A 25,730-nucleotide genomic window follows, 5' to 3' on the forward strand; every position below is an offset into this window, starting at 1 on the left:
CAAAATGAAAATGAAGCAGAGAAATAAATTTTTTTAATGTCAGACTTAATGAATATTCTAAAAACCACTGAACTGTACCCTTTAAAATGGTGAACTTCATGATATGAGAATTATATTTCAATTTTAAAAAAATTCTAAATGAGACTACCAAGATATATAAAATATTTCAATGGTAAAGTAAGGAGATATTTTGCTTATGTTTTCCTCCAAAGTTTAATATTTCCTATTACTTGGCAAGATTCATTGTACAATAGCAAATGCTATTTTTGATATTTGTTACAGTGTCTATAAGGATTCAAGAGACAGCAAGAGAAAACTCTGGGGGCCAAGTGCTCCCCTGCCTCCCCAACATATTCCTTCAGGAAATAAGGTAAGATTGAATCATGAGGACATGAGTGTCAGCATTGAAAACGTTTAGGATTGTGGGATTCACAGGACAGAGTGAAGTAGGACACACAATGAGAAAGGAAAAAACAAGGCATTTTGTACAATTGATGAGCATTAAGTACCAGACAAAGCAGATTGCTCAGTCCCAATGCCCACTGAGAAGTGGAAAAATGCTTAATAAGTTGCCAAACATCAATGATAAAAAGTTATCAACAGGGTTATGACTTTTAACTGTCAACACACATATGCCTTTAGCAAAAAGGCAGTAGATCAGAGACCAAACAAGCCAACAGAACCCTTCAAACAATGTTTCCATGTTAATTATTATAACCCTTACCCAGACACTGCTTCTTTATAGTCACACATATGTATCCTGACCAAGACACAACCCACTGTGACCTCAGTGAGGTAGTCATTTTGGTCAGTGCTGAAATCATCACAAATTCAGGTTTAATTGTAATTTTAGTCCATAATAGAGAGTATAATTTAGAATTATCTACTAAATACAATGCAAGAATGATTCTCATTTTTGTCAGCTATAATAATATCTATGTGTATTTTGTCTTCTTTGAAAATACATTGTTCATAGCAGCTTGGGTAACAAGATGACAACATAATTAGTTCCAAAGAAGTTTGTGAGTCACTTTGTTATATCTGAGCCAGTATAAGTTTATTGACATCAAATATACAGATAAGTTTTAATATTTAATATTCTTTAAAGAGAAAAACAAAGTCAGAAACTAAATATAAATTTATAGATTTCTTGGCGTGTGATGCATGCTCAGTCACTTCAGTCATGTCTGACCCTTTGCAATCAATGGACTGTAGCTTGCCAGGCTTCTCTGTCCATGGGATTCTCCAAGCAAGAATACTGGAGTGGGTTGCCATCCCTCCTCCAGGGGATCTTCCCAACGCAGGGATCAAATCCACGTCTTTTAGATTTCCTGCACTGCAGGCAGATTCTTTACCACTGAGCATCAGGGAAGCCCAGATTTGTTAATACTTGGGATTAAATTGCAGATTTTTAAGATGGGGAAAATACTCTTTTCACCAAATCCTACAGCAGGATATTTTCCTTCTTTATACAAATAATTTAATCTCTCTGTTCTTTTGCAAAGAAATCTGCCTTTTCATGCATTCCAACATTTTCTTTCTTTTCTCTATAATTCTGCATTCCAGCCTTTATCCTCTCAGTCAATCCATTAACACAGACACAAATTTGGTTTGCAATCAACATGTTTTTTTTTACTAAAGTTGGTTTTAGAGTTTGTATATGTGTACCATTCAGTGTCACTCTCAATAAATCATAGTTATAAAAAATACCAACTTTAGGTATAGGAATGTAAAGAAGCATCAGAACTTCAAAAAAATTCATGAACTCATTCCTAGTTTCAGCAAATTATGTGTATGAATCAGGTTAAAAAATATGTCCTAAAATTTTTCTACTTTTAAAAAATATAACAGTAAAGAAAAAAAGGAAATATTCATTAAGAGCTACAGAATGAGGTGAAGTATAGTAGGCTGCATTATTAGGCAATATCTTAAAAAATATATCAAGGATAAAGTTTTCTCAAAAAAATTAAAAATAGAACTACAATACAGTCCACCAATTCCATCCTGGGTATTCTGAAGAAAAAAAATAATTTGAAAAGATATATTTAGCTCTGTGTTCATCGCAGCGTCATTTTACTGGCCAAGATAAGGAAGCAACCAGTGTCCATTGATAGATGAATGGATAAAGAGGATGTGGTTACTCATGGAATAGAATGATATTCAGCCATAAAAGAGAATGAAATCTTGCCATTTGCTACAACATGGATGAAACTAGAAAGTACTATGCAAAGTGAAATAAGTCGGGTGGATACAGATGAATAGCATATGATGTGACTTATGTGTGGAAGTCTAAAAAACAAAATAAATGAAGAAACACAACAAGACAGACTCATAGATACAGGGAACAAACAACTGGTTGCCAAGGGGAAGTGGGATTGAGTGATAAAGAAATTGTTGAAAGAGATTAAGAGCTGCAGACTTCCAGTTCCCAAAGAAATGAGTCAAGGGGATGAAATATACAACATGGGGAATGTAGTCAGTAATATTGTGGTAATTTTGTATCACAGCACATGGTAACTAGTCCTGTTGCTTGATCATTTTGTTCTGTACAGCAGTAGGGAGCCACTGTGTTGCACAGCTGAAAGTATCTGGATGTATGTCAACTGTACTTCAGTTAACAAACACAAAAGGGCTTGGAGTAATGAACCCCTACACAAAGGCTTAGCAGTTCTTCATGGGTGTGGCCATTCTCTGTTCATGGGTGACGCTATGAATTAATAATGAACACTGAAAGTACATCATAGATCAGAACTAAGAACACTCAGAAACAAAGACACGAAACTCCCCAAAGAATACGAAAATACTGAAAAGCACACGTAAACGAAATTTAAACAGAAACCTGCTGTCAAATAATGCCTTGTAAGAAATGAAACAGTAAGGAGGTAGGGCTTAAACACTGTTTAAAAACACTTCTGGAAAAGAAATTAAGCAAAAATGTATAAAATATTTCATGAGTGTGTTAAAAGTGAAATATAATCATAAGAGATCTGATATTTGCAAGATTCAAGGACCGGAAAGAGAAAAATCATTAAAAGATGCAAAGCAAATACTAGGCATTATTGTCCAAATTTTTCTGATAATTTTAAAAACAACTTTGAAATTGTCTTTTGAAGAGAACAATGTGCATTCACTTGTAATGACTAAAGGCAGATGATATTCTAACAAACTCACAGGGCTTTAAAGAAAAACAAAAATCTTTTGGGCATCTAGAACAAGAGAGCACGTGACATATAACGGAACAAAAATCAGAATTCGATGAAACTTTTTGGAGAGAGATACTCTGCCAGAAAAAAAGTAGAGCAATGTATTTGAACTGCTCAAGGAGAGAAATGATGAGTCATGAATTTTCTAGCAGGCAAGTAACTGGCTATCAAAGGCCCTGTCATTCAAGTCATCATGAAAGATCTAGGGAAATACTGTTCCCATGATCAAAGGAATGAACAGACTTCAGAAAACAGAATCCTTAGAAAGACACATCAGGACGGATGGTATGGACTAAATTCATAGTCACCTGATATAATGAAGACTGAATGACGGTGACATAAGAGAGGGGGTGACCTTGGTGGTGGACACGAGGGTGAATGCAAGACAGCAATTCATTTAGTCCTACCTCGGATTAGGGTGATTTTTATAGGAAAATATGTGAAAAGCAACTAGATAGATGAATGTCATTTAATAGAGAAAGCTTCCACAGCATATATAAAACATATGTCTGAACATAATACTAAAGCTATACAAAAAAAAAAACCACTAAGCTGTACTAAATTAGGTTCCTTAGGAGATGAGCAGTGAGGCCAACCCTGTTCCTTGTCCAGTTGGAAACCTCCTGACTCTGTACTGCTTCGTTCCCCTCTGAGGCCCAGGATGAGGCCCCAAGGTCAAGGCCTTCACAGGTGTCAGAGCAGAACCTGCAACACAAACATGAGGGTTGGAATCACTGAGGAGGCTCACAGACAAATAGAAGAAGGCTCCCTGGGCTGTGTGTGTAGTGAGTGTGCAGGAGCCAGAAGACTCCGAAGGCCGGGCAAGTAGCTTCGGGTCCTGACCTTCCCAGAGGTCAGATCCACAGGGCACTGGGGTCTCTTTGCTGCTCTTTGCTGAAGGTGCTGTCTGTCAGCAGAGAGGGAATATGAATGTCCCGTGGGAGCAATTGAATTGGTCGTTTGTCTGGGTAGCCTTCAAGTCCCTGGACAGTGAAACTGGCGCAGAGGAAAGGGGAAGGCCTGGGGCTTTGGGGCAAGGAAGCTAAGAGCCTCTCCCCTGGAACCTGTGAGGAGCAGGGGGTCTGATGACACAGGTGGGAGGGCTGACCCTGCCCCTCCAGCCCACACTCAATACCACCAATCGTGAGATCTGCCCGGTGGAAATGTCAGAGACATGGGCAGCTCCCTTTATCCCTGATCATTCCTTCTAGATCTGCTGGAGAAGGAAATGGCAACCCACTCCAGTTTTCTCGCCTGGAGAATCCCATGAACAGAGGAGCCTGGTGGGCTACAGTCCATGGAGTTGCAAAGAGTTGGACATGACTTAGCAACTAAAGGACAATGATTCTAAGCCCCCAGCAAAGCTTTGCCTGTGCTTTTAATTTAAAAAATCATTAAGCTGTGGTAATAAAAACATGGATTTATCTCAGTGGTATATTGCAACATGAAAAATTTACAAAAGACTCTACTTTTTAAAGTGTAATAAAACAAGTGATATTCATGTTAAAATAAATACAAATAAATAAAAGGAACACAAAGTAACTTGAATCCTGCCCTGTAACTCATCCCAGGTGAACCCTGATTTGAATTGCTCTCAGGTGTTTAGTGGCGATTTGACACACAGACCAGAATCTACAGAACTGCAAACTCCAGTTTGAGAAATGGTCCCCCCAGGGTGACCTAAGCGCTCCCCTGGCCTCCCCAGAGGCTTGGACCGCTGCTTCTCAGGTTGAGATCCTTCAGTGTCCTCTACTTGATGCCAGGCCTACTAAGCACCACAGGGATGCCAGGCTGGGCAGGTGGGGCTGTCCTGCTTTCTGAGCGCTGGGGTGCCTGTGTCTTCTTCACTCTTTTTTTTTTCCCATACCTTTGGAACTGAGGAAGTCAATGCCATCACCTAGTGATTAAGTGGGGTGCTCTGGGCTGCCGACACTTGGGGCTTGAAAGGGCAAGATGAGGTCCTGCAGGTGGCGATGATGCACTACTCCAGTGGTGCTCTTCACAAAGAAACGGTTTGAACAGTATCTCCTGGAGTCATACACACGCTGGCTCCTCCCCTCCAAAGTGAGAGCTACTGGAGAACAACACCTAGGAACCTCGGGGTCTTCTGTGAAAGGATACCAATCCCCCTAGGAGATACGCTCAGCTCACAGCATTCTCCGCTTGTCTGTATGAATCATTACAATCCTCTTCTCTCCACGTTTGTGTCACTCACAATAGCAGCGGCCTCAGTGTTTGTGCTTGTCTTCCCAAAATGCCATCCAGTAAGTTAGGGACTTGACGGAGAACTTGTGTACCTTACCTTTCATCCCCACCCTCCATATTTATGTCTCCTCCTCCCTGTCCTCTTCTTCACTGACTGCAGACCCAACAGCTTCTCTTAAGAGGAGAAGCAGAGGATATCTTGACATCTGGAGGGAAGAAAATGGTTGCACGTGTCCAGAGCTGTCCAGGGCAGCAGAATACCCATGTTGGGGACCCCAGGGCAGGGCCAGATTTCAAAGGAGTCTGACTCAAAGCCAGCTTCCTGCCTGGACCACTCAGAGTAGCTCCATCAGATTCAATGGTGCAGAAGTGGGGTCAGGATGCTAGAAAAGTTGGGGAGGAGGGCTGCAGACAGATTTTATAAAAGACCCCAGGATACGTGTGCCTGCATGAGACCAGGACAAGAATCATCCAAAGTGGGGATGAGAAAGCGCTACAAAGAGGAGCTTATTATTAGAAAAAAAGAGAAATGGAAAAGAGATGAAAGAAATAAATTACATGCAGACTGTTGCTCTCCTGATCCGATTCTTCATTAGACTCGAAGTAGTATTCTGGTGTCCGAGGGCAGCAACGATGTGGTGGCCAGGAGAAAAGAAAGCAGAGAATTAGAGTCAATATGAGAACTAGGGGCCTTGATGCTCCTGGGATCATGTAGCCTGCTCTCAGAATCCCTTCTGTTCTTATGTCCATGGTCCTCCCAAGGCATCAATTGTTTCTCCCCTGCAATGAAGGAGTGGGTCTCTGACCTCTCACATACTTCTGCAGCCCTCAGATTCCCTACATGTGACCACAAATGAAGGCCTGTGTCATCCTGTTCCTCCTTCAGGCAGCCACTGTGTTCAGCAACTCTGTGCATGAGATTGCCATCCTCTCTCTCCATCCTCCTCCTCACTCCTCCCTTTCCTTATTTCTCTCTTAAAAATTAGTGCTTCTTTCCTTTCTCCTGTCCCCCTCCATCAATCATATAGTTCTCCAGTACAGGCCCATTGGAGGAAAGTCCATGGGTATACCGCCACCCTCTTCAATCAGGGTGTTTCAACTAGGATCAACTAGGATGGTTGGATCAACTAGGCAATCCATCCTTTCCATGGAGTAGCAGGCATGGGCCTGATACTGTGTTGGTCCCTATGGGAGGGAAGCACAACTAAGTCCACATAAGAAGTGACTGTCCTGTGCCTGGGGTGACTGTAGGCACCTGGGAGATGCTTAATCCTCATACCAACCCCATAGGTCCCCTAGCCCCTTACAGAAGATGAGAGTCAAATCTGAGGGAAAGTTAGTAGTCCAAATTCCCTTAACATGAAAATGATTCAACACGAATACACCGTACCTGCCCATGTTTGCCCTGAACCTCAGAGACGGAGGGGACAGAGCAGGGCAGGCCTGAGGAGAGGTCACAGGATGAGCGTAACAGAGGCTGGGGCCTCTACAGAGGCATGTCTGGTTGGAGCAGAGGGATCTAAGATCAGCAGGGCCCTCTCTGGCTTTGCTATCCTGAAGCTCTCTCCTGAGACCTAGACAGTCACAGGCGACAAAGGTCGGCAGTGTGCAAAGCAAGCCCAGCAGCCTCTGCACACAGTCCACCAGAATTCCTGCCTGCCAGGGAGCGTCTCTAGGGGCCACTGAATATGGACATCCCAGAAATGGATGAACATTCATGACACAAGCCTTGGGTGAGGTGAGGAGGCAGAGATGAGATCAAGGATACTGGAGCATACTCAGTAACCCCAGAGGACGGATCCTTTAACTCCTCCACACTGGGGATGCCCTTTACGTGAGGAACAGTGAGGGCAGAGCATGAATGTGATGCCACGAAAGTACAGAGGGAGAGACTTCTCGTCCACCTCCTCACACTCAGCAGAACTTGGTGTCCAGGTTCAAGTGCCAGTGAGAGTTTTGTGTCCCAGCAGATTATGTGCATCATAGACCAATAAAGAAAACCAAACTCTCTCATGCATAATACCCTCAGGGTGCCAATCACAATGGGCAGTAACAAAAGCAGGAAAAATCATAGGTAAATACTTTTTGCATACCAAAGGCAGAAAAGATGATTGTAGACACAGCACAGTCAAAGACCGTGGACACATTTCCATTTATTCTGACATATTTAAAATACAAAGGGCTTCCCTGGTGGCTCAGTTGGTAAAGAATTTGCCTGCAATGCAGGAGACCTGGATTCAATCCCTGGGTTGGGAAGATTCCCTGGAGAAGAAAATGATAACCCACTCCAGTATTCTTGCCTGGAGAATTCCACGGACAGAGGAGCTTGGCAGGCTACACACCATGGGGTCACAAAGAGTCAGGCACGACTGAGTGACTTAACACTTTCACTTTTCATTTAAAATACAAAAAAAAAAAAAAAAACAACCCCACACCAAATCTGATTTCTACCCATATTTTAACATTTCCCCCCATTTCACATCCACCTTCCTCAGTCTCCAAACAAGCAGGTGTAGCCCAAGTGTTCCCAGGACCCCTCTCCTCTTGGACCCTACCTGAGTGTTGTTCCCTACCTGTAGCATCTTCATCCTGGTTGCTCCATGAGCTGTCCAGCATCTTGTCTGTAGAAACCCAAACATGAGTGATGAAGTTGTTAGAAAGTGTGACCAACCCGTTTCTCCTACTTCACTTGAGGTTACTGTGGGTCTCAGAGCATCACCCTGATTTTTCCCTCCAGGTTCTCATGTCCTCCTTAGGTTCCATCGAGTCAGACCACTCGACAAGACATTGCTCACAGTTGAAAAAAGTCCATATGAGAGAAAGATTCTGAAGACGCACCTTGGAACTTCTCACTTCTACAGACCCCATGAGAGCTCTTCCCTCTAAATCTACAAATCTGAAATTCCAACTGTATGAACAAACTTGAAATGTGCCTAGTGGAACTGAGCAATTGGATGAGTTTCATGTTTTATATTAATAGAGTGAGTTAATTATTGATTGAAGTAGACAGCTGTGAACAGGTACCTCTGGCTAATGGCTATCACACTGTATAACACAGATCTAGAGTATCAAAGATGAAGGAGCTATTATTGCTCTTCCTGTGATTGTTCCCTATTGCGGAGTAGTGTGCTGGTCTGATCTGATCATTCATTTGTAAGTATTTCCTGAGCTCATGCATACAAGCCACAAATTCTCAAATTGTAGAGGGAGAGAATTTATTCTGGTCCAACAGCTGACACTCAGTAGAAGAACCTGGTGTCCAGGGGCAAGTACCTACAGGAGTTTTGTGTCCCAGCAGATTATATGCCACATAGGCCAGTGATAAACACAAAACCACAATCTCTTGTGCACGATACCCTTTGGGTGCTCATCAGACACCAGTCTTTCAAATTGGCAGTGACCAAAAGGAAAGAGCAGTCCTTATAGAAAAGATGGTTTTTGCATACAAAGGAAGATGTGCGTGTGTGGTAAGTCACTTCAGTCGTGTTCCAACTACTTATGACCCTATGGGTTGTAAGCAGCCAGGCACCTCTGTCCGTGGGATTCTCCAGGCAAGAGTCCTGGACTGGACTGCCAATTCCTCCTCTAGGGGATCTTCCTCACCCAGGGATCGAACCCTCGTCTCCTGCCTTGCAGGTGGATTCTTTACCACTGAGCCATCAGGGAAGTCCACAAAGGAAGATGAGCAATTATAATCACAGCACAGACAGAGCTCGTGGCGAGAATCCTTCTTACTTTTAATATTAAAATATGAAATGGACATTTCTACATGTATTTCCTGTTTTTCAATGTTGTCTACGTCTTCCTCAACACTTGTAACCCAGGTGTTCCCGGGAGCTCTTTCAAGTTGTATCCTACCTGAATGTCGTTCCCTACCTGTGTTGCATTCATTTCCACTGTCATATATGCTTTCCAAAATGCATTCTGCAAAACAAAAATATAAGTAGAAGAGTTATCAGGAAGGATGGCCCACCCATTTCTCCTGCTTAACTTGATGTTATTGTGGATCACACAGAGAAACCCTGTGGTTTCCTCCAGGTTCTGAGATCTTCCCTGAGCTCTGTGAACTCAGTAATCTTCAGTAAGACATTGGTCACAGTTGTAAACCTTCAAAAATAGGGAGAAGCTGAAGAATAACCCTTCAACTTCTCACTTCCAGGAATTCATCTGTAGTTCTTACCTTCAAGTTTACAAACCGGAAATTCCAGCATTTGAAATGTGACTAGTATGACTAAGCAATTGGATGTTTTGTTTCCCTTTAATAGACTGGATTAGTTATTGATGGAATTAAATTAATTGTGAACAGGTACACCCACCTAGTGGCTGCCATTGAATAGAGCAGCTCTAGAGATACAGTGCCAAAGAATGCTCAAGCTACTGCACAATTGCACTCATCTCACACACTAGCAAAATAATGCTCAAAATTCTCCAAGCCAGGCTTCAATAGTACATGAACCGTGAACTTCCAGATGTTCAAGCTGGATTTAGAAAAGGCAGAGGAACCCAGAGATCAAATTGCCAACATCCATTGGATCATTGAAAAAGCAAGAGAGTTCCAGAAAAAACATCTATTTCTGCTTTATTGACTATGCCAAAGCCTTTGACTGTGTGGATCACAACAAACTGTGGAAAATGGGAAAAACTTAAAGAAATGGGAATAGCAGACCACCTGACCTGCCTCCTGAGAAATCTGTATGCAGGTCAAGAAGCAATAGTTAGAACTGGACATGGAACAACAGACTGGTTCCAAATAGGGAAAGGAGTATGTCAAGACTGTATATTGCCACCCTGCTTATTTAACTTATACGCAGAGTACATCATGAGAAATGCTGGACTGGATGAAGCACAAGCTGGAATCAAGATTGCCAGGAGAAATATCAATAACTTCAGGTATGCAGATGACACCACCCTTATGGCAGAAAGTGAAGAGGTTAGTTCAAAGAGCCTCTTGATGAAAGTGAAAGAGGAGAGTGAAAAAGTTGACTTAAAACTCGACATTCAGAAAACTAAGATCATGGCATCTGGTCCCATCACTTCATGGCAAATAGATGGGGGGAGCAGTGGAAACAGTGAGAGACTTTATTTTTTTGGACTCCAAAATCATTGTAGATGGTGAATGTAGCCATGAAATTAAAAGACACTTGCTCCTTGGAAGAAAAGTTATGACCAACCTAGACAGCATGTTAAAAAGCAGACATTACTTTGCCAACAAAGGTCTGTCTAGTCAAAGCTATAGTTTTTCCAGTAGTCATGTATGGATGTGAGAGTTGGACTGTGAAGAAGGCTGAGCACCGAAGAATTGATGCTTTTGAATTGTGGTGTTGGAGAAGACTCTTGAGAGTCCCCTGGACTGCAAGGAGATCCAACCAGTCCATCCTAAAGGAAATCAGTCCTGACTATTCATTGGAAGGACTGATGTTGAAGCTGAAACTCCAATCCTTTGGCCACCTGATGTGAAGAACTGACTCATTTGAAAAGACCCTCCTGCTGGGAAAGATTGAAGGCAGAAGGAGAAGGGGACGACAGAGGATGAGATGGCTGGATGGCATCACTGACTCGATGGACGTGAGTCTGAGTGAACTCTGGGAGTTGGTGATGGACAGGGAGGCCTGGCGTGCTGCGGTCCATGGAGTCACAAAGAGTCAGACATGACTGAGCGACTGAGGTGAGCTGAACTGAGAGATACACTGATGAGGAAGGGGCATCCACCCCTCTCCTGTGTTTTCCCTTGTTGCAGAGTAGTTTATTGGTCTGATCTGAACATTCATTTATATTTCCTGCTTTCATCCACATGTGCCAGGAATTATGTGAGGCCTTTGTGTTGTTGTTGTTTAGTCACTAAGTCATGCTGACTCTTTTGCGACCCCATGGACTGTCCATGGGATTTTCCAGGCAAGAATACTGGAGTGGGTTTCCATTTCCTTCTGCAGGCGATCTTCCTGACCCAAGGATCAAACTCACAGCTCCTGCCATGTCTCCTGCATTGCAGGCGGGTTCTTTACTGCTGAGCCCTGGGGAAGCCCCATTTGAGGCCTTGGGGGCACACTCAAACAGTAATGTCAACACCTAGGTTGTAGATGAATTCCTAGCAGGGAGCATATAAGCTGAGGTGCTAGGGTTTGCCCGGTGCACCTGTGCTGGACATAATCCAAGAGGAGGGGCAGGGGGAGGGTGGACACTTCCCTTGAATCACGAACCCATCCTTCTCACCCCAGCTCTGGAAGGGTCAGGAGGTCAAGGACAAAGGTTCTAAGATGGTAAACAACTTGTATACAGAAAACTTCAAAACATTGATGGAAGAATTAAATAAGAAACACTAACTGGAATGATAGTATCAATTCAATGGCCATGAATTTGAGCAAACTCCAGGAGATGGTGAAGGACAGGGAAGCCTGGTGCACTGCAGCCCTTGGGGTTGCAAAGAGTCAGACCCAACTTAGCAACTGAACAGAAAACAAAGTTGGAATGAAATGCCAAGTTCATACACTGGAAGCCAATATTGTTGAGATTTCCATACCACCCAAAGTGATGTACAGATTCACTGCAACACCTAGCAGAAATCCAATGGCATTTTATAGAAAGGGGAATGTTTTTCTTAAAATATGTAGGGAACCACAGAGAACCCCAAAGAACCAAGGCAATCTTGATAGCAAGAACAGAGATGGAGGCTTCGCACTTCCTGAATTCAAAACATATATGCAAAGTCACAGCAATCAAAAGAGTGGGCGTAATGGCATCAAAACAGGCAGACAGACCCATAGACCAGAAGAACAGCTTTCAAAAACATTCTTACATACTGAAACAAGGACCTTCACTGATGTTCTAAGACTGTACAATGGAGAAAGAATAGTCTCTTCAGCAATCAACAGAATGAAAAGACATCCTACAGCATGGGAGAAAATATTTGCAAATCTAATATTTGAGAAAGGAACTAATATCCAAAATATATAATAAGCTACTAGAACTCAATTGCATCAGAAGGGACACACAATTCTGTTTTAAAATGGGCTACAAACTTGAATAAACATTCCTCCAAAGAAGATATATGAATAGCCAACACACGTATGAAAAGGTGCTCAACATCACTCATCATCCTGGAAATGCAAATCTAAACCACAGTGAGGTATCACCTCACACTCATTCAGATGTGCGTGTGAGTTAAAAAAAATTTTTTTTTAAGAAAATCAAATTGGTGAAGATGTGGTTAATTGGAAATTTCATACACTGTTGGAGGGAATATAAAATGATATAGCCATTATGGGAGACAGTATGAAGTTTCCTCAAAAAACTACAAACAGACCCTATCATATGATCCAGGAATCCCAATTCTGGTATATATCCAGAGGAAGAGAAGTCAGCATCCAGAAGACAGATCTGCAATCTCATGATCACTGCAGCACTGTACGCTATATACTATACACGATATCTGAGATAGAAATCTAGCCCCAGGTCCGCAGGCAGATGTATTAAGGAAGAAAATGTGGAGAATATATACAATGAGGTGCCATTCAGCCTTCATGGAAGATGGAGATCCTGTCATTTGCAGCATCATGAACAGAGGGGACACTGTTTGAAGCGAAATAAGCCACTCACAGAAGGACGGATACTGTATGAGGCATTGAAATGGGGTATCTGAAAGAACACTCCTAAGCAGGTTGTAGAAGGGTGGTTGCCAGCAGCAGGAGGAACTGGAAATGGGAGTGTTAAGTCCTGCAGGGTGAAAATGTTCTAAATATCTGCTGTACAAAAATGTGCATATAGTTAAAAATAATGTACGGTACACGAACAGCTTGATGTTAGAGTTCACGTTATGTGTTTTAAATCACAACTAAAAATAAGGGAAAATAAAATGCAAAGAAAAGAAAGAGGGGGGAAGGAAGGAAAGAGGAAAATGGAAGGTGTCTGGCGTGTCACAAAGGCAGCTGGAGACAAGGACAGAACAGGAGAAAGTTCCTCTCGCAGGTCTTAAAGAAAATGCCTGTCCAGTGTTCACTCCAACAAGACGGCCCTGTGCTTTCTCATCCCCAATCAAGAAGGATCCCAAAGAGCATCCTACGTGAGGGCCTGACTGGGCTCAGGTGCTGTCCCCCGATTCCTGATCTTGAAACCAAACACCTGATCACCACAGGGCCTGGGTGCCTTCCTCTGTCTTCCTTCTGCTCCTCTAAAGTGTTTCCTCTTCAAGTCATGCCCAAGGATCTTGGTGCTGTTTCCACACCTGAGACCACTAGCCTCATCTTTGAGTTCTTATTTACAAAGATAAGCTATGGAAGCAATGCAAGTGCCCATCAACAGAGTCACAGCACATGAATTCATATACAGACACTCCCACACCTATGTACACAGACTGACACCACCTAGCCATTTATACAGCTGCCTCCTGGGATGCTAATTCTTGGCCTCAGTTCTTTACCTGGAAAATCACATCCCATCCCCAGGTCCCATATTCCCAGTCCCAGCAGGAAACTGGAATCAGGTGGCTCTCCATAGGAAAACCAGCAAGGAAGCCCCATCTTTCACACCTTCTAAACTTTTCTCCCCGAGTGAGTTGAGGATACATACCGTTTTCACTTTCTACTGAGACCAGCTGCAATTACAGAAGAGAAAACACTGTGAGGATCAGACCACGCTGCGGCCCATTTGCCCAGGGTTTTGTTCATTTGGTGACAGTGGGAAACCAGGCGGGAAAGACTAGCAAAGTCAAGGGAACCCAGCAACAGAGCGAACCTCCTCAGGCCAAAAGGCATGAACTTTTCCTGGAGGATGTGTCTCCCAAGTTCATTTGTCTTGGCTGTGACAAGATTGTTTTCCCAGGAGGAAAAATTGCTGCAAGAATAAGAACTCACTACTGTACAGTGTGCAGCTGATGTTGTCAATTTGTTAATTCCCCTTGGAATCCAGTATCATGAGTTGGTAATAGACTCCCACTCCATATTCTCCCACCCAAGGAAATTGTATGCATCATCCGGGATGCGCATGCTCAGTTTTCCGTATCTTAATTCCATGGAAAGAGATATAGATTAACCTTTCTATCTCAGGGTAAGAAAGGTGAGCTTACCTTAGAGATGGGTGAAGCTTCCTCCTCTGCTCTGTCCTTCAACAAATCCTCCGGGGGAGCTACGAGGACACAGAGTAACTGTCAGCACCTTAGTTGTGTTCATCAGAAGCTACTCAAGTAGTTTGGCTTGATGTGGACAAGGGCTGGACATGCGTGCGTGCGTGCATGCTCAGTCACTTCAGTCACATCCAACTCTTTGTGACCCTATGAACTGTAGCCTGCCAGGCTCCTCTGTACATGGGATTCTCCAGGCAAGAAAACTGGAGTGGGTTACCACGTCCTCCTCCAGAGGATCTTTCCAACCCAGGGATCGAACCTGCGTCTTCTGTGGCTCCTGCATTGCAGGGGGATTTTTTCCTTTGAGCTACCAGGGAAGCCCTGATTGTGCGCGTGCAGGTGGTTAATATGTTTAGATTAAGCTGCCTTTGGGGAATTTGGATGATGAAGACAAAAGAGTGAAAAAATGAAAACAGAGCCACTGACTTTCCATGTCTGGAGAACCTAATCACGTGAAATAGTCTGTAAAAGAGTAAGCACTAAAACGCATGCTCTGTTTCCCTGACAGAATCCCGTGACTCCTGCTGTCTGCTTCACAGCTGAACTAAATGCCACTGTCTCCTTATCTTCTTCCAAGATCACTTTTTCCTCCTGGATTCACAGTTGCTGCTACTGTATTTATAACCACATCTAGAAGATTTTGTACTTGATTAAAAGCAAACGTCACTGGGGAGCCGAATTCCATGTGAGGCAAATCACGCTATTATATTTATTCACTTTTAGCTTGTCATAAGGAAAATAAAAAACGACACCCAGTTGTGGATATGACTGGTGATAGAAGCAAGGTCCAATGCTGTAAAGAGCAATATTGCATAGGAACCTGGAATGTTAGGTCCATGAATCAAGGCAAATTGGAAGTGGTCAAATAGAAGATGGCAAGAGTGAACGTCGACCTTCTAGGAATCAGCAAACCAAAATGGACTGGAATGGGTGAATTTAACTCAGATGACCATTATATCTACTACTGTGGGCAGGAATCCCTTAGAAGAAATGGAGTAGCCATCATAGTCAACAAAAGAGTCCGAAATGCAGTACTTGGATGCAATCTCAAAAAACGACAGAATCATCTCTGTTTGTTTCCAAGGCAAACCATTCAATATCATGGTAATCCAAGTCTATGCCCTGACCAGTAATGCTGAAGAAGCTGAATCTGAACGGTTCTATGAAGACCTACAAGACCTTTTAGAACTAACACCCCCAAAAGATGTCCTTTTCATTATAGGGGACTGGAATGCAAAAGTCAGAAGTCAGGAGTAACAGGCAAATTTGGCCTTGGAGTACAGAATGAAGCAGAGCAAAGGCTAATAGAGTTTTGCCGAGAAAACACACTGGTCATGGTAAACACCCTCTTCCAACAACACAAGAGAAGACTCTACACGTGGACGTCACCAGATGGTCAATACCGAAATCAGATTGATTATATTCTTTGCAGCCAAAGATGGAGAAGCTCTATACAGTCAGCAAAAACAAGACTGGGAGCTGACTGTGGCTCAGATCATGAGCTCCTTATTGCTAAATTCAGACTTAAATTGAAGAAAGTGGGGAAAACCACTAGACCATTCAAGTATGACCTAAATCAAATCCCTTATGATTATACAGTGGAAGTGAGAAATAGATTTAAGGGCCTAGATCTGATAGATAGAGTGCCTGATGAACTATGGATGGAGGATCGTGACATTGTACAGGAAACAGGGATCAAGACCATCCTCAAGAAAAAGAAATGCAAAAAAGCAAAGTGGCTGTCTGAGAAATTTCTTACAAATAGCTGTGAAAAGAAGAGAAGTGAAGAGCAAAGGAGAAAAGGAAAGATATACCCATTTGAATGGGTAAGATATACCCATTTGAGTTCCAAAGAATAGCAAGGAGAGATAAGAAAGACTTCCTCCGCAATCAATGCAAAGAAATAGAGGAAAACAATAGAATGGGAAAGACTAGAGATCTCTTCAAGGAAATTAGAGATACCAAGGGAACATTTCATGCAAAGATGGGCTCCATAAAGGACAGAAATGGTATGGACCTAACAGAAGCAGAAGATATTAAGAAGAGGTGGCAAGAATACATAAAACTGTACAAACAAGATCTTCACGACCCAGATAATCCCGATGGTGTGATCACTCACCTAGAGCTCGACATACTGGAATGCGAAGTCAAGTGGGCCTTAGGAACCATCACTACAAACAAAGCTAGTGGAGGTGATGGAATTCCAGCGGAGCTATTTCAAATCTTGAAAGATGGTGCTGTGAAAGTGCTTCACTCAATATGCCAGCACATTTGGAAAACTCAGCAGTGGCCACAGGACTGGAAAAGGTCAGTTTTCATTCCACTCCCAAAGAAAGGCAATGCCAAAGAATGCTCAAACTACCGCACAGTTGCATGCATCTCACACGCTAGCAAAGTAATGCTCAAAATTCTCCAAGCCAGGCTTCAGCAATACGTGAACCGGGAACTTCTAGATGTTCAAGCTGGTTTTAGAAAAGGCAGAGGAACCAGAGATCAAATTGCCAACATCTGCTGGATCATGGAAAAAGCAAGAGAGTTCCAGAAAAACATCTATTTCTGCTTTAGTGACTATGCCAAAGTCTTTGACTGTGTGGATCACAATAAACTGTGGAAAATTCTGAAAGAGATGGGAATAGCAGACTACCTGACCTGCCTCTTGAGAAATCTGTATGCAGGTCAGGAAGCAACAGTTAGAACTGGACATGGAACAACAGACTGGTTCCAAATAGGAAAAGGAGGACATCAAGGCTGTATATTGTCACCCTGCTTATTTAACTTATATGCAGAGTACATCATGAGAAACGCTGGACTGGAAGAAGCACAAGCTGGAATCAAGATTGCTGGGAGAAATATCAATAACCTCAGATATGCAGATGACACCACCCTTATGGCAGAAAGCAAAGAACTAAAGAGCCTCCTGATGAAGGTGAAATAGGAGAGCAAGAAAGTTGGCTTAAAGCTCAACATTCAGAAAACGAAGATCATGGCATCTGGTCCCATCACTTCATGGCAAATAGATAGGGAAACAGTGGAAACAGTGGCTGACTTTATTTTGGGGGGCACCAAAATCACTGCAGATGGTAATTGCAGCCATGAAATTAAGATGCTTGCTCTTTGGAAGGAAAGTTAGACAGCATATTAAAAAGCAGAGACATTACTTTGCCAACACAGCTCCATCTAGTCAAGGCTATGGTTTTTCCAGTAGTTATGTATGGATGTGAGAGTTGGACTATAAAGAAAGCTGAGCACCAAAGAATTGATGCTTTTGAACTGTGGTGTTGGAGAAGACTCTTGAGAGTCCCTTGGACTGCAAGGAGATCCAACCAGTCCATCCTAAAGGAGATCAGTCATTTGGAAGGACTGATGTTGAAGCTGGAACTCCAATACTTTGGCCACCTGATGTGAAGAGCTGACTCATTGGAAAAGACCCTGATTTTGGGAGGGACTTGGGGCAGGAGGAGAAGGGGACGACAGAGGATGAGATGGTTGGATGGATTCATCGACTCAATGGACATCAGTTTGAGTAAACTCCAGGAGTTTGTGTTGGACAGGAAGGCCTGGCATGCTGTAGTTCATGGGGTCGCAAAGAGTCGGACACAACTTGAGCGACTGAACTGAAGTGAAGGAAAATCAAATATAAATGTTCAAAAATACTAAGATCCTACTGCTTAAAAATTGACACTATCAACCATGTGCCATTTTCTTCCCCGTCTTCTTTTTGTAAACAATGTGTGCATGTCCACTGAGTTGGTGGCAGTTCACACTCCCATGTGCCATCCAACCAGAGGAACAGTTCATTACAGAGAGGAAGGCTGGAGTGAGTGCTGATGTCTCTAACCCAGCTGTGCAGGAGGTTTGTAAAACGGCTGATGGGCACCAGGACTAACAAATTCATTTAGACTCCTTGCCACTGAGCCATCGGTGAGTGTTTACAGGATTCTAGCATTTCTAGGGCTTGTGGCAGTATTATCCAATACAATAAATACCTCCCTCATTCTTGCTGTGTTTGGTCAAATGCTAAACAATGACCCCAACACTGAAAGATGTTGACCTGCATTGTCCTATGTGGAACCTCACATCTCTCAGAAACTGTGAGCTGAGTACAGTGTGCTGGCTTTCTGGGTATGTTTCACACGCTTGACTCTGCCCAAGTTGGCTGTTGAGTGTACTGACAGCTGCCCTGGGTTCTGTGAGCCACCTTAGAGTGATGGGCAGTGTCTGGGACCTCTGGAGAGTCTAGTGCTGCCAGGCATGTACACAGAGCAGAGACCCCCTTGCCTCAGGACTGATGATCCTGTGGCTGTGTGATAAGGACAGGTCAGTGGTCCAGAGCATCACACTGGGACCCTTGTCTGGGTTCCCATTTTGACTTTTTGCTTTAGGAAGTCATGAGTTTGGGCCGTTTATCTCTGTCCCATCTCTCTCTGAGGAGAGAGAATATTATCCAAACCTCTGGGAACAGCTGCGGTGAAGGAAGAATGAGGTGTTGCTTTTTTTTTTAAACAGAAAGTTGACAGGAGTGTTCTGTGCAAGTGGGAAATAGCTCTTGGGGAATCAACACATTTATACACACAGATTGACAATCATACCCATAACCTCACACGTGGAAAGCCTGTTAGTCCTCATACACGCAAGCAAACATCATCTAAGTGACCTCACAGCTTCCGGGGACTACACAAGTTCAACGCTTTTTTGAGGGAAATTCATTTATTTCACTAAATCCTTCACTCTCTTTCCTAGTGGGAACCCAGAATCAGGGTGTTTCTCCAAGCAAAGCGGGCAAGACAGCCCCACACTCTTCATCACTTAGCTTTCTCCTCTGAAGAGGAGTGGTTTCAGAATACGTACGGTTTTCACCAGCTCTTGCATCCTCCTGGGAAGAGAGAGGAGAGGACACTGTGAGGATTCACAGAGAACAGAGAACAAACGAGGTTACCGACGCGGAGAAGGAAAGGTTCCCCTTTCCTCAGGGCCACGAGTGTTGTACAAATTTAAAGGGTACAAACTACTTTGTATAAAATAGAGGAGCAACCAGGACGTATTGTAGAGCTCAGATAATTAGAGCCATTATCTTTTTCTTTTTTTAAAAGATTTGTTTAATTTTTGGCTAGGCTGGGTCTGCATTGCTATGTGCAGGCTTTCTCTATTTGTGGTGAGTGAGGGCTTCTCTTCATTGTGGTGCGTGGGCTTCTCCCTGTGGTGGTATTCTTGTTGTGGACCACAGGCTCTAGGAGGGTTTGCGTCACTAGTTGTGGCTCACGGGCTCGGTATTAGCAGCTCCTGTGCGCTATAGTGCAGGCTCAGTAGTTGAGGCACATGGGCTTAGTTGCTCTGCAGCATGTGGTATCTTCCCAGACCAGGGATTGAACCCATGTCCCCTGCATTGGCAGGTGGATTCTTAACCATTAGACCCATCAGGGAAGCCCGAGCCATTATTTTCTAACAACTTTGTATGCAGTATAATTGGAAAAACACTTAACTACTATGCTATACATTTAAACTAATATAATATTGTAAATCAACTAAAGAAAGTGAAAGTGAAGTTGCTCAGTCATGTCCAACTCTTTGCTACCCCATGGACTGTAGCCCACAGGCTCCTCTGTCCATGGGATTTTCCAGGCAAGAATAATGGAATGGGTTGCCATTTCCTTCTCCAAAATCAACTATAATTCAATTTAAAAAATTTAGACCTCTGGGGATGGCAGCATCCTGTGAACTTGGGTACAGTTAGTTCTTTGGGTGACTTTGGGAAACCAGATTGGAAACAGGTTGTTGAGTTTATGGCCCCAGTGAAAACAGTGAAGACACCTGCAGAAAACTCTTTGACTTTTCATGGAAGAACTTCCCAAGTCCATGTTGACAGGCAAATACAAAATTTTTTTTTCCAGTGGGAAAATATTTTGTTTGGGGAAAAAGCTCACTATCTTCCAGTTTGTAAGTGATGCTGTCATTTTTGAAATGTCCTTTCAACCAAGTATCTGTTGGTAATAGACTTTCATTCAACATTCCCCCGATCAAGGAAATTGTAAGTATCATCTATATTGAACATTGTCAGATGTCTGAATTTGCTTGGGAAGGAAAAACAGATTAACCAACATTTTCATCTCAGGTAAAGAAAGGGGAGCTTACCTTGGCAGTAAGTGGGATCTCTTCCTCTGTCCTGTCGTCAGTCAGGTCCTCCAACAGGTCCACAGGGGGAGCTAAGAGAACACAGAGTAAATATCAGCATGCTGGTGGTGGCGCTCAGGAGCTAGAGAGAGTTCACTGCTGTGCAAGTGGGATGGGTGTGTGTGGGTGAGGGTGGTTAATAAATATAGACTGAACTGTGGTTTGGCATTATGTTGGTGGACTGAAAGAAGGCAAAGGTGAGAAGAAAGGAAAAAAGTGAAAAAAAGAAGCCTTTGGTTTTCTAGCTATGGGGATCATGCTCAATATGAAATAGTCTGAAAAACAAGGACCGCTCTTGACCCAGGACTGATGATCCTGTGGCTGAGTGATAAGTACAGGTCAGTGTTCCAGGGTGTCCACACTGGAACCCTCGCCTGGGTTCCCATTTTGACTTTTCCTTTTAAGAGGTCAAGAGCTTGGGCCATTTATCTTCTGCCCCATCTCCATCCGAGGAGAGAGAATATTATCCACATTTCCAGGAACATCTGTGTGAGGGAAGAATGAGTGACTGTACAGACAGTGAGCAGTGGTGATGAGATTTTTTTTTTTTTAACAGAACCTTGACAGGTGTATCGTGCTGTGTGAGTGGGAAATAGCTCCTGAGGAAACAGGCACTCTTCCACACACACAGATTCACAGTCACACCAACAGGCTCACACAGGGACACTCAATTTTCATAGACACAAACCCACAGTCGATAACCATTCTCGTAGTTTCCAGGGACTGTGCAACATGGGGTTGCTCTTTGCTGCATGCAGGCTCAGTTGCAACCCCATGCACTGCAGCCCACCAGGCTCTTCTGTCCATGGTGTTCCCCAGGCAAGAATATGGGAGTGCGTTGCCATTCCCAGTGGGAAATCAATTTCATTTGCTGCATCCCCACCCCTCATTCCCTGTAGCAACCCAGAATGGGGTGAGTGTCTCTCCAATTCCAGCAGGCAGGCAAGTCCCACCTTCTTCGTCAGCATCAGCTAGATTTCCCGTTAGCAGAGGAGTGGTTCCAACACATGTAGCATTTTCATCATTTGTCCCATTAACCTGCAATCAGAGAAAAGAGAACGCTGTGAAGGTCACAGCATCCTCTGCACTGCGGGCTCAGGTCTGCCCTCTGTTGGTGACCTTAGGAAACCATCTGTAAAACCACAGTTGAGTCAGTTTCCTCAAAAGAAAACTGTGAAGACTCTTTTGGAAAAGGCTTGAGCTTTTCATGGAAGATTTTCCAAGTAAGTCCATGCTGACCAGAAAAAAAAAAAAAAATCATTATCAAGAAGGAATATTTCAGGCTTCCCTGGTGTCTCAGTGGTAAAGAATCTGCCTGCCAATGCAGGAAACACGAGGTCAGTCCCTGGTCGGGGAAGATCCCGCATGCCGCAGAGCAGCTGGGGCCGGGCGCCAAAACTATTGAGCCTGCGCTCTGGAGCCTGGGAGCTGCAAGCACTGAAGCCAGCGAGCCCTAGAGCCCGTGCTCCGCAGCGAGAGAAGCCACCGCAATGAGAGGCCCCCACACCGCAACTGGAGAGCGGCCCCTGCTCTCTGCAGCTAGAGAAAAGCCTGCGCAGCAGTGAAGACCCAGCATAGCTAAAAACAAATAAATAAATAGAAATTATATTTTAAAAAAGAAGGAATATTTTCTGCAGAAGAAAATGCTCATTCTGCTCAGTTTGCCAATCTTTCTAATGTTCTTTGAATCAGTTGTTGATAACAAACTTTTACCCAGCATTTCCCCAAACAAGGCGTTTGTATATGTCATCTCTAACGTACAGTGTCACAATTTCATGTCTGAATTAGTTAAAAAGAAACAAAGCAAATTTTTATCTCAGATAAAGGCGAATTTACCTTGGGGGTAGGCGGGGCCTTCTCGTCTGCCCTGTCACTGGGCAGGTCCAGGTCTTCCAACAGGGACTCAGTGGGAGCTAAGAGGACATAGAGTAAGAGTCAGGATGTTGGTGGTGCTGCTCAGGAATTACTCAGCAAGCCTTATCTGACTGGACGTGGGGTGGGTGTGTGTGGATGCGAGAAGTATGGGCTGAGCTGCTATTAGGCCTCGTCCTAGGTGGACTGAAGGAAGGCTAAGTGGTGGCTCAGATAGTAAAGAATCTGCCTGCAAGGCAACAGACCTGGGTTCAATTCCTGGGTCGGGAAGATCCCTGGAAGAAGGAAATGGCAACCCACGCTAGTATTCTTTGGGAAATCACATGAACAGGGGAACCTGGTGGCTACAGTCCATGAGGTCACAAACAGTTGGACACAACTGAGCAACCAACACTTTCACACTTCCACAGAAGAGAGGAACTTGGAAAAAAAAATGAGCAACTGAGCCTTCAGCTTTCAAATTCATGGGAACATATTCAATTGAATAGAGTCAGTCTCAAAAAGGGCACACTAAAATGCAGGCTGTTTCAGTGTGAGTGTCTCGTGGCTCCTCCTGCCCATTTTAAAGCTCAGCCAAATTTCCATTTTTCCTGAACTATTACAGGGTAGTTTCACACACGCTGCTACTATGTTCCTCATCTATTGACTGGATTTTTTTTAACTTCTTATATATATTTGAAATATACATAATATTTATCCTTGTAATAATTTGTAGGTAGTCAGTTCAGCGATCTTACCTTCACAATGCAATGCATCCTTCACTACTGTCTGTACATAATTTTTTCATAATATCTTATATAACCTCTGTACCCATTCAGAAATAACTCCACCTTCACCCATGGTTCCACGTTTTAGTGCTCACTGCTTTCTGTCTTTGATTGTCTGGCTATTCTGTTTACCTCATATATATGGAATAATACTTTGTTTTTCTGTGCCTGCTTGATGTCACGACTGATATATATATATATAGTCTATCTATGTTTGAATATGTAACATATTTCAAAATTTACTTCCTCTTTCTGGCTGAATATTATTTAACTGCAAGTATATATTTCATTTTATTTATCCGTTGATCACAGTGAAATTTGGGGTAGGTTCCATCTTTTGATGCTTCTGTGAACAGTGGTGTACAGATATCTGTATGGTGACACCCGACATTATATATTTGTCAGAACTCACCCAATGTCACAGCACAATGAGTGAATTTTAATGTAAACTTGGACTTTTAATTAATAATGTACCAGCATTGTTTTGCTAATTTTAACAAATGTACTACAGTATAATTAATTAATAATGTACCAGCATTGTTTTGCTGATTTTAACAAATGTACTACAGTAATGTTCAATATAGTTAATAGGGGAATCTGGAGGGACTGAATATGGGAACTTTCTGTTTTATCTGTTCAACTTTTATTTTAGTATGATTTGGTGCTAAATAATATCTAATAACATTTAAAAATCTGGAAATGTGGCTTCAGGGATAAATCTATTTCAGCTAATATTCAAAAACTAGCTAAGGTCTAAACATGACTGAGGCCATCTTAACTATTAAACATAAACTGAATTTTGAGTTTTAAATTCATTATCACTTTATAGTTATAAAATTACCAACTGAGTCAGTCAATTTGAAGTTTCAAATAATCTAAGAGAAGAATATGGCTTAGAATTTGTATGGTTCTTTCTTAAACATGGAACACTGAATGAGCTAGAATAATCGCTCTTGAATGAACTTAGAGTCACTTTTCACAGTACCTTCTTCTGAGTCATTGATAGGGTGCACCCTCTTATGTGGCCAGAAGTGGATTATTCTGGCCCAGCTAGTGGGTGATTTTCTTGACATTAGATGAATGTTTCTTCTTTCATTCCTGAAGCAAGATCCTGGAAAATGAATTATAGCAGACAGAACTACTACCTTGATTTCAGAAGATGACAATGAAATTGCTAGTAATTGGCTCACAGGCCAGTCTTTGATCCCTTATTAACAGACAGCCCAGCAGAGCCTCCAGAGTCAAAGTTGAACTTAGGAAGATCTTGCCTTTTAGGTTTTGTGGGCAAACATCCTTGTGTAGCAGAGACATTCTAGATATACGGCAAAGCAGTGACCATGCCTGACGACCTGATTTCTAATCCCCTGTATTAGAAGCACACACCTGAGAAAGTGATGCAGATTTCTCTGTACCCCAATTCCCTGCTCTGAGATGTAGAAATGTTAATATGACCCACATATTCGTATTGTGTAAAGCGGCCAAAAAGGATTCATTACAGGTAAAGCCTTAAGAAAAATAAAGGACGGCTGCTTCATGATTGTTTTATGGGTATTCACTTATTGAATGCCTGCAAGAATAAGCTAGGCATGTGCTAGTGGTTGATCCAGAGAGGTGATTTGGATGGTGCCAGAGCAAGGGAGGAGGGAAGCTTTCTCTCCAGCCTAGGCATAGGAAGGATGCTTTACAGCTCTCAAAGAACATCTGTTACTGTCTTCTCTGGTCCCCACATCAGTCCAGTTTCAAGTGAAAGCCATAAAAAGCAGGTGCTGTAATCCATGTTTTCAGTGGTAGACACTGAAATTTAGAGAAACTTTTCAAGAGTCACAACTATGATGAGTGATGGATCTGGGACAGGAATGTACTTGCTTGCGGATGACAGAGTTCCCTGAATCCCTGAGAAGCACCCAAGACTGAGATAATGTGCTGCACCTTTGAATCAAGAGCTCCCCTCCCCTTGAGTGGAGTGAGTGAAGTCGCTCAGTCGTGTCCGACTCTTTGCGACCCCATGGACTGTAGCCCAGCAGGCTCCTCCATCCATGGAATTTTCTAGGCAAGAGTAGTAGAGCGGGTTGCCATTTCCTCCTCCAGGGGACCTCATTCTCAAATCCTCCCACCCCAGGTTTACGGCAGGTGAGACTTGAAGCCCCGAGGAGATGTCTGAACCAAGATGACAGTCTTCATCCTCTTCCAGTATGTTGCCTCCATGTTTCAATCCCTGATCCATATACAGGAGTTTCCTGCAAATAAATCCCCTCTAATGGACCAACATCACTGATTCAATGGACACTCTGGAAAATGGTGAAGGACGGGGAGGCCTGGTGTGCTGCAGTCCATGGGGTCACAAAGAGTCAGACTTGACTTAGTGACTGAACAGCAACAAGGGACCAGAGGAAGTCCAGC

The 25,730-nt window shown here is 43.1% G+C and overlaps 1 protein-coding gene across 3 annotated transcripts in view; it reads left to right on the top strand.

Annotated features, from left to right (window-relative positions):
* The window catches only part of LOC101115386 (LINE-1 retrotransposable element ORF2 protein), a 52,545-nt gene that overhangs the window by 7,009 nt on the left and 19,806 nt on the right, over window positions 1-25,730 (top strand). Inside the window, exons 2-3 of one of the 3 annotated variants that reach the window (XM_060396393.1) lie at window positions 283-370; window positions 8,146-23,961. In XM_060396393.1, the coding sequence (XP_060252376.1) occupies window positions 16,346-17,458 (1,113 nt within the window). In that variant the 5' untranslated portion in view covers window positions 283-370; window positions 8,146-16,345 and the 3' untranslated portion in view covers window positions 17,459-23,961. Of the gene's footprint in view, window positions 1-282; window positions 23,962-25,730 lie in introns of those variants that run through there. The other 2 variants (XR_003591058.3, XM_060396392.1) reach the window with 2 other exon arrangements.

The sequence above is a fragment of the Ovis aries genome, chromosome 12 (genome assembly GCF_016772045.2).
Source record: "Ovis aries strain OAR_USU_Benz2616 breed Rambouillet chromosome 12, ARS-UI_Ramb_v3.0, whole genome shotgun sequence".
Lineage (NCBI taxonomy): Eukaryota > Metazoa > Chordata > Mammalia > Artiodactyla > Bovidae > Ovis > Ovis aries.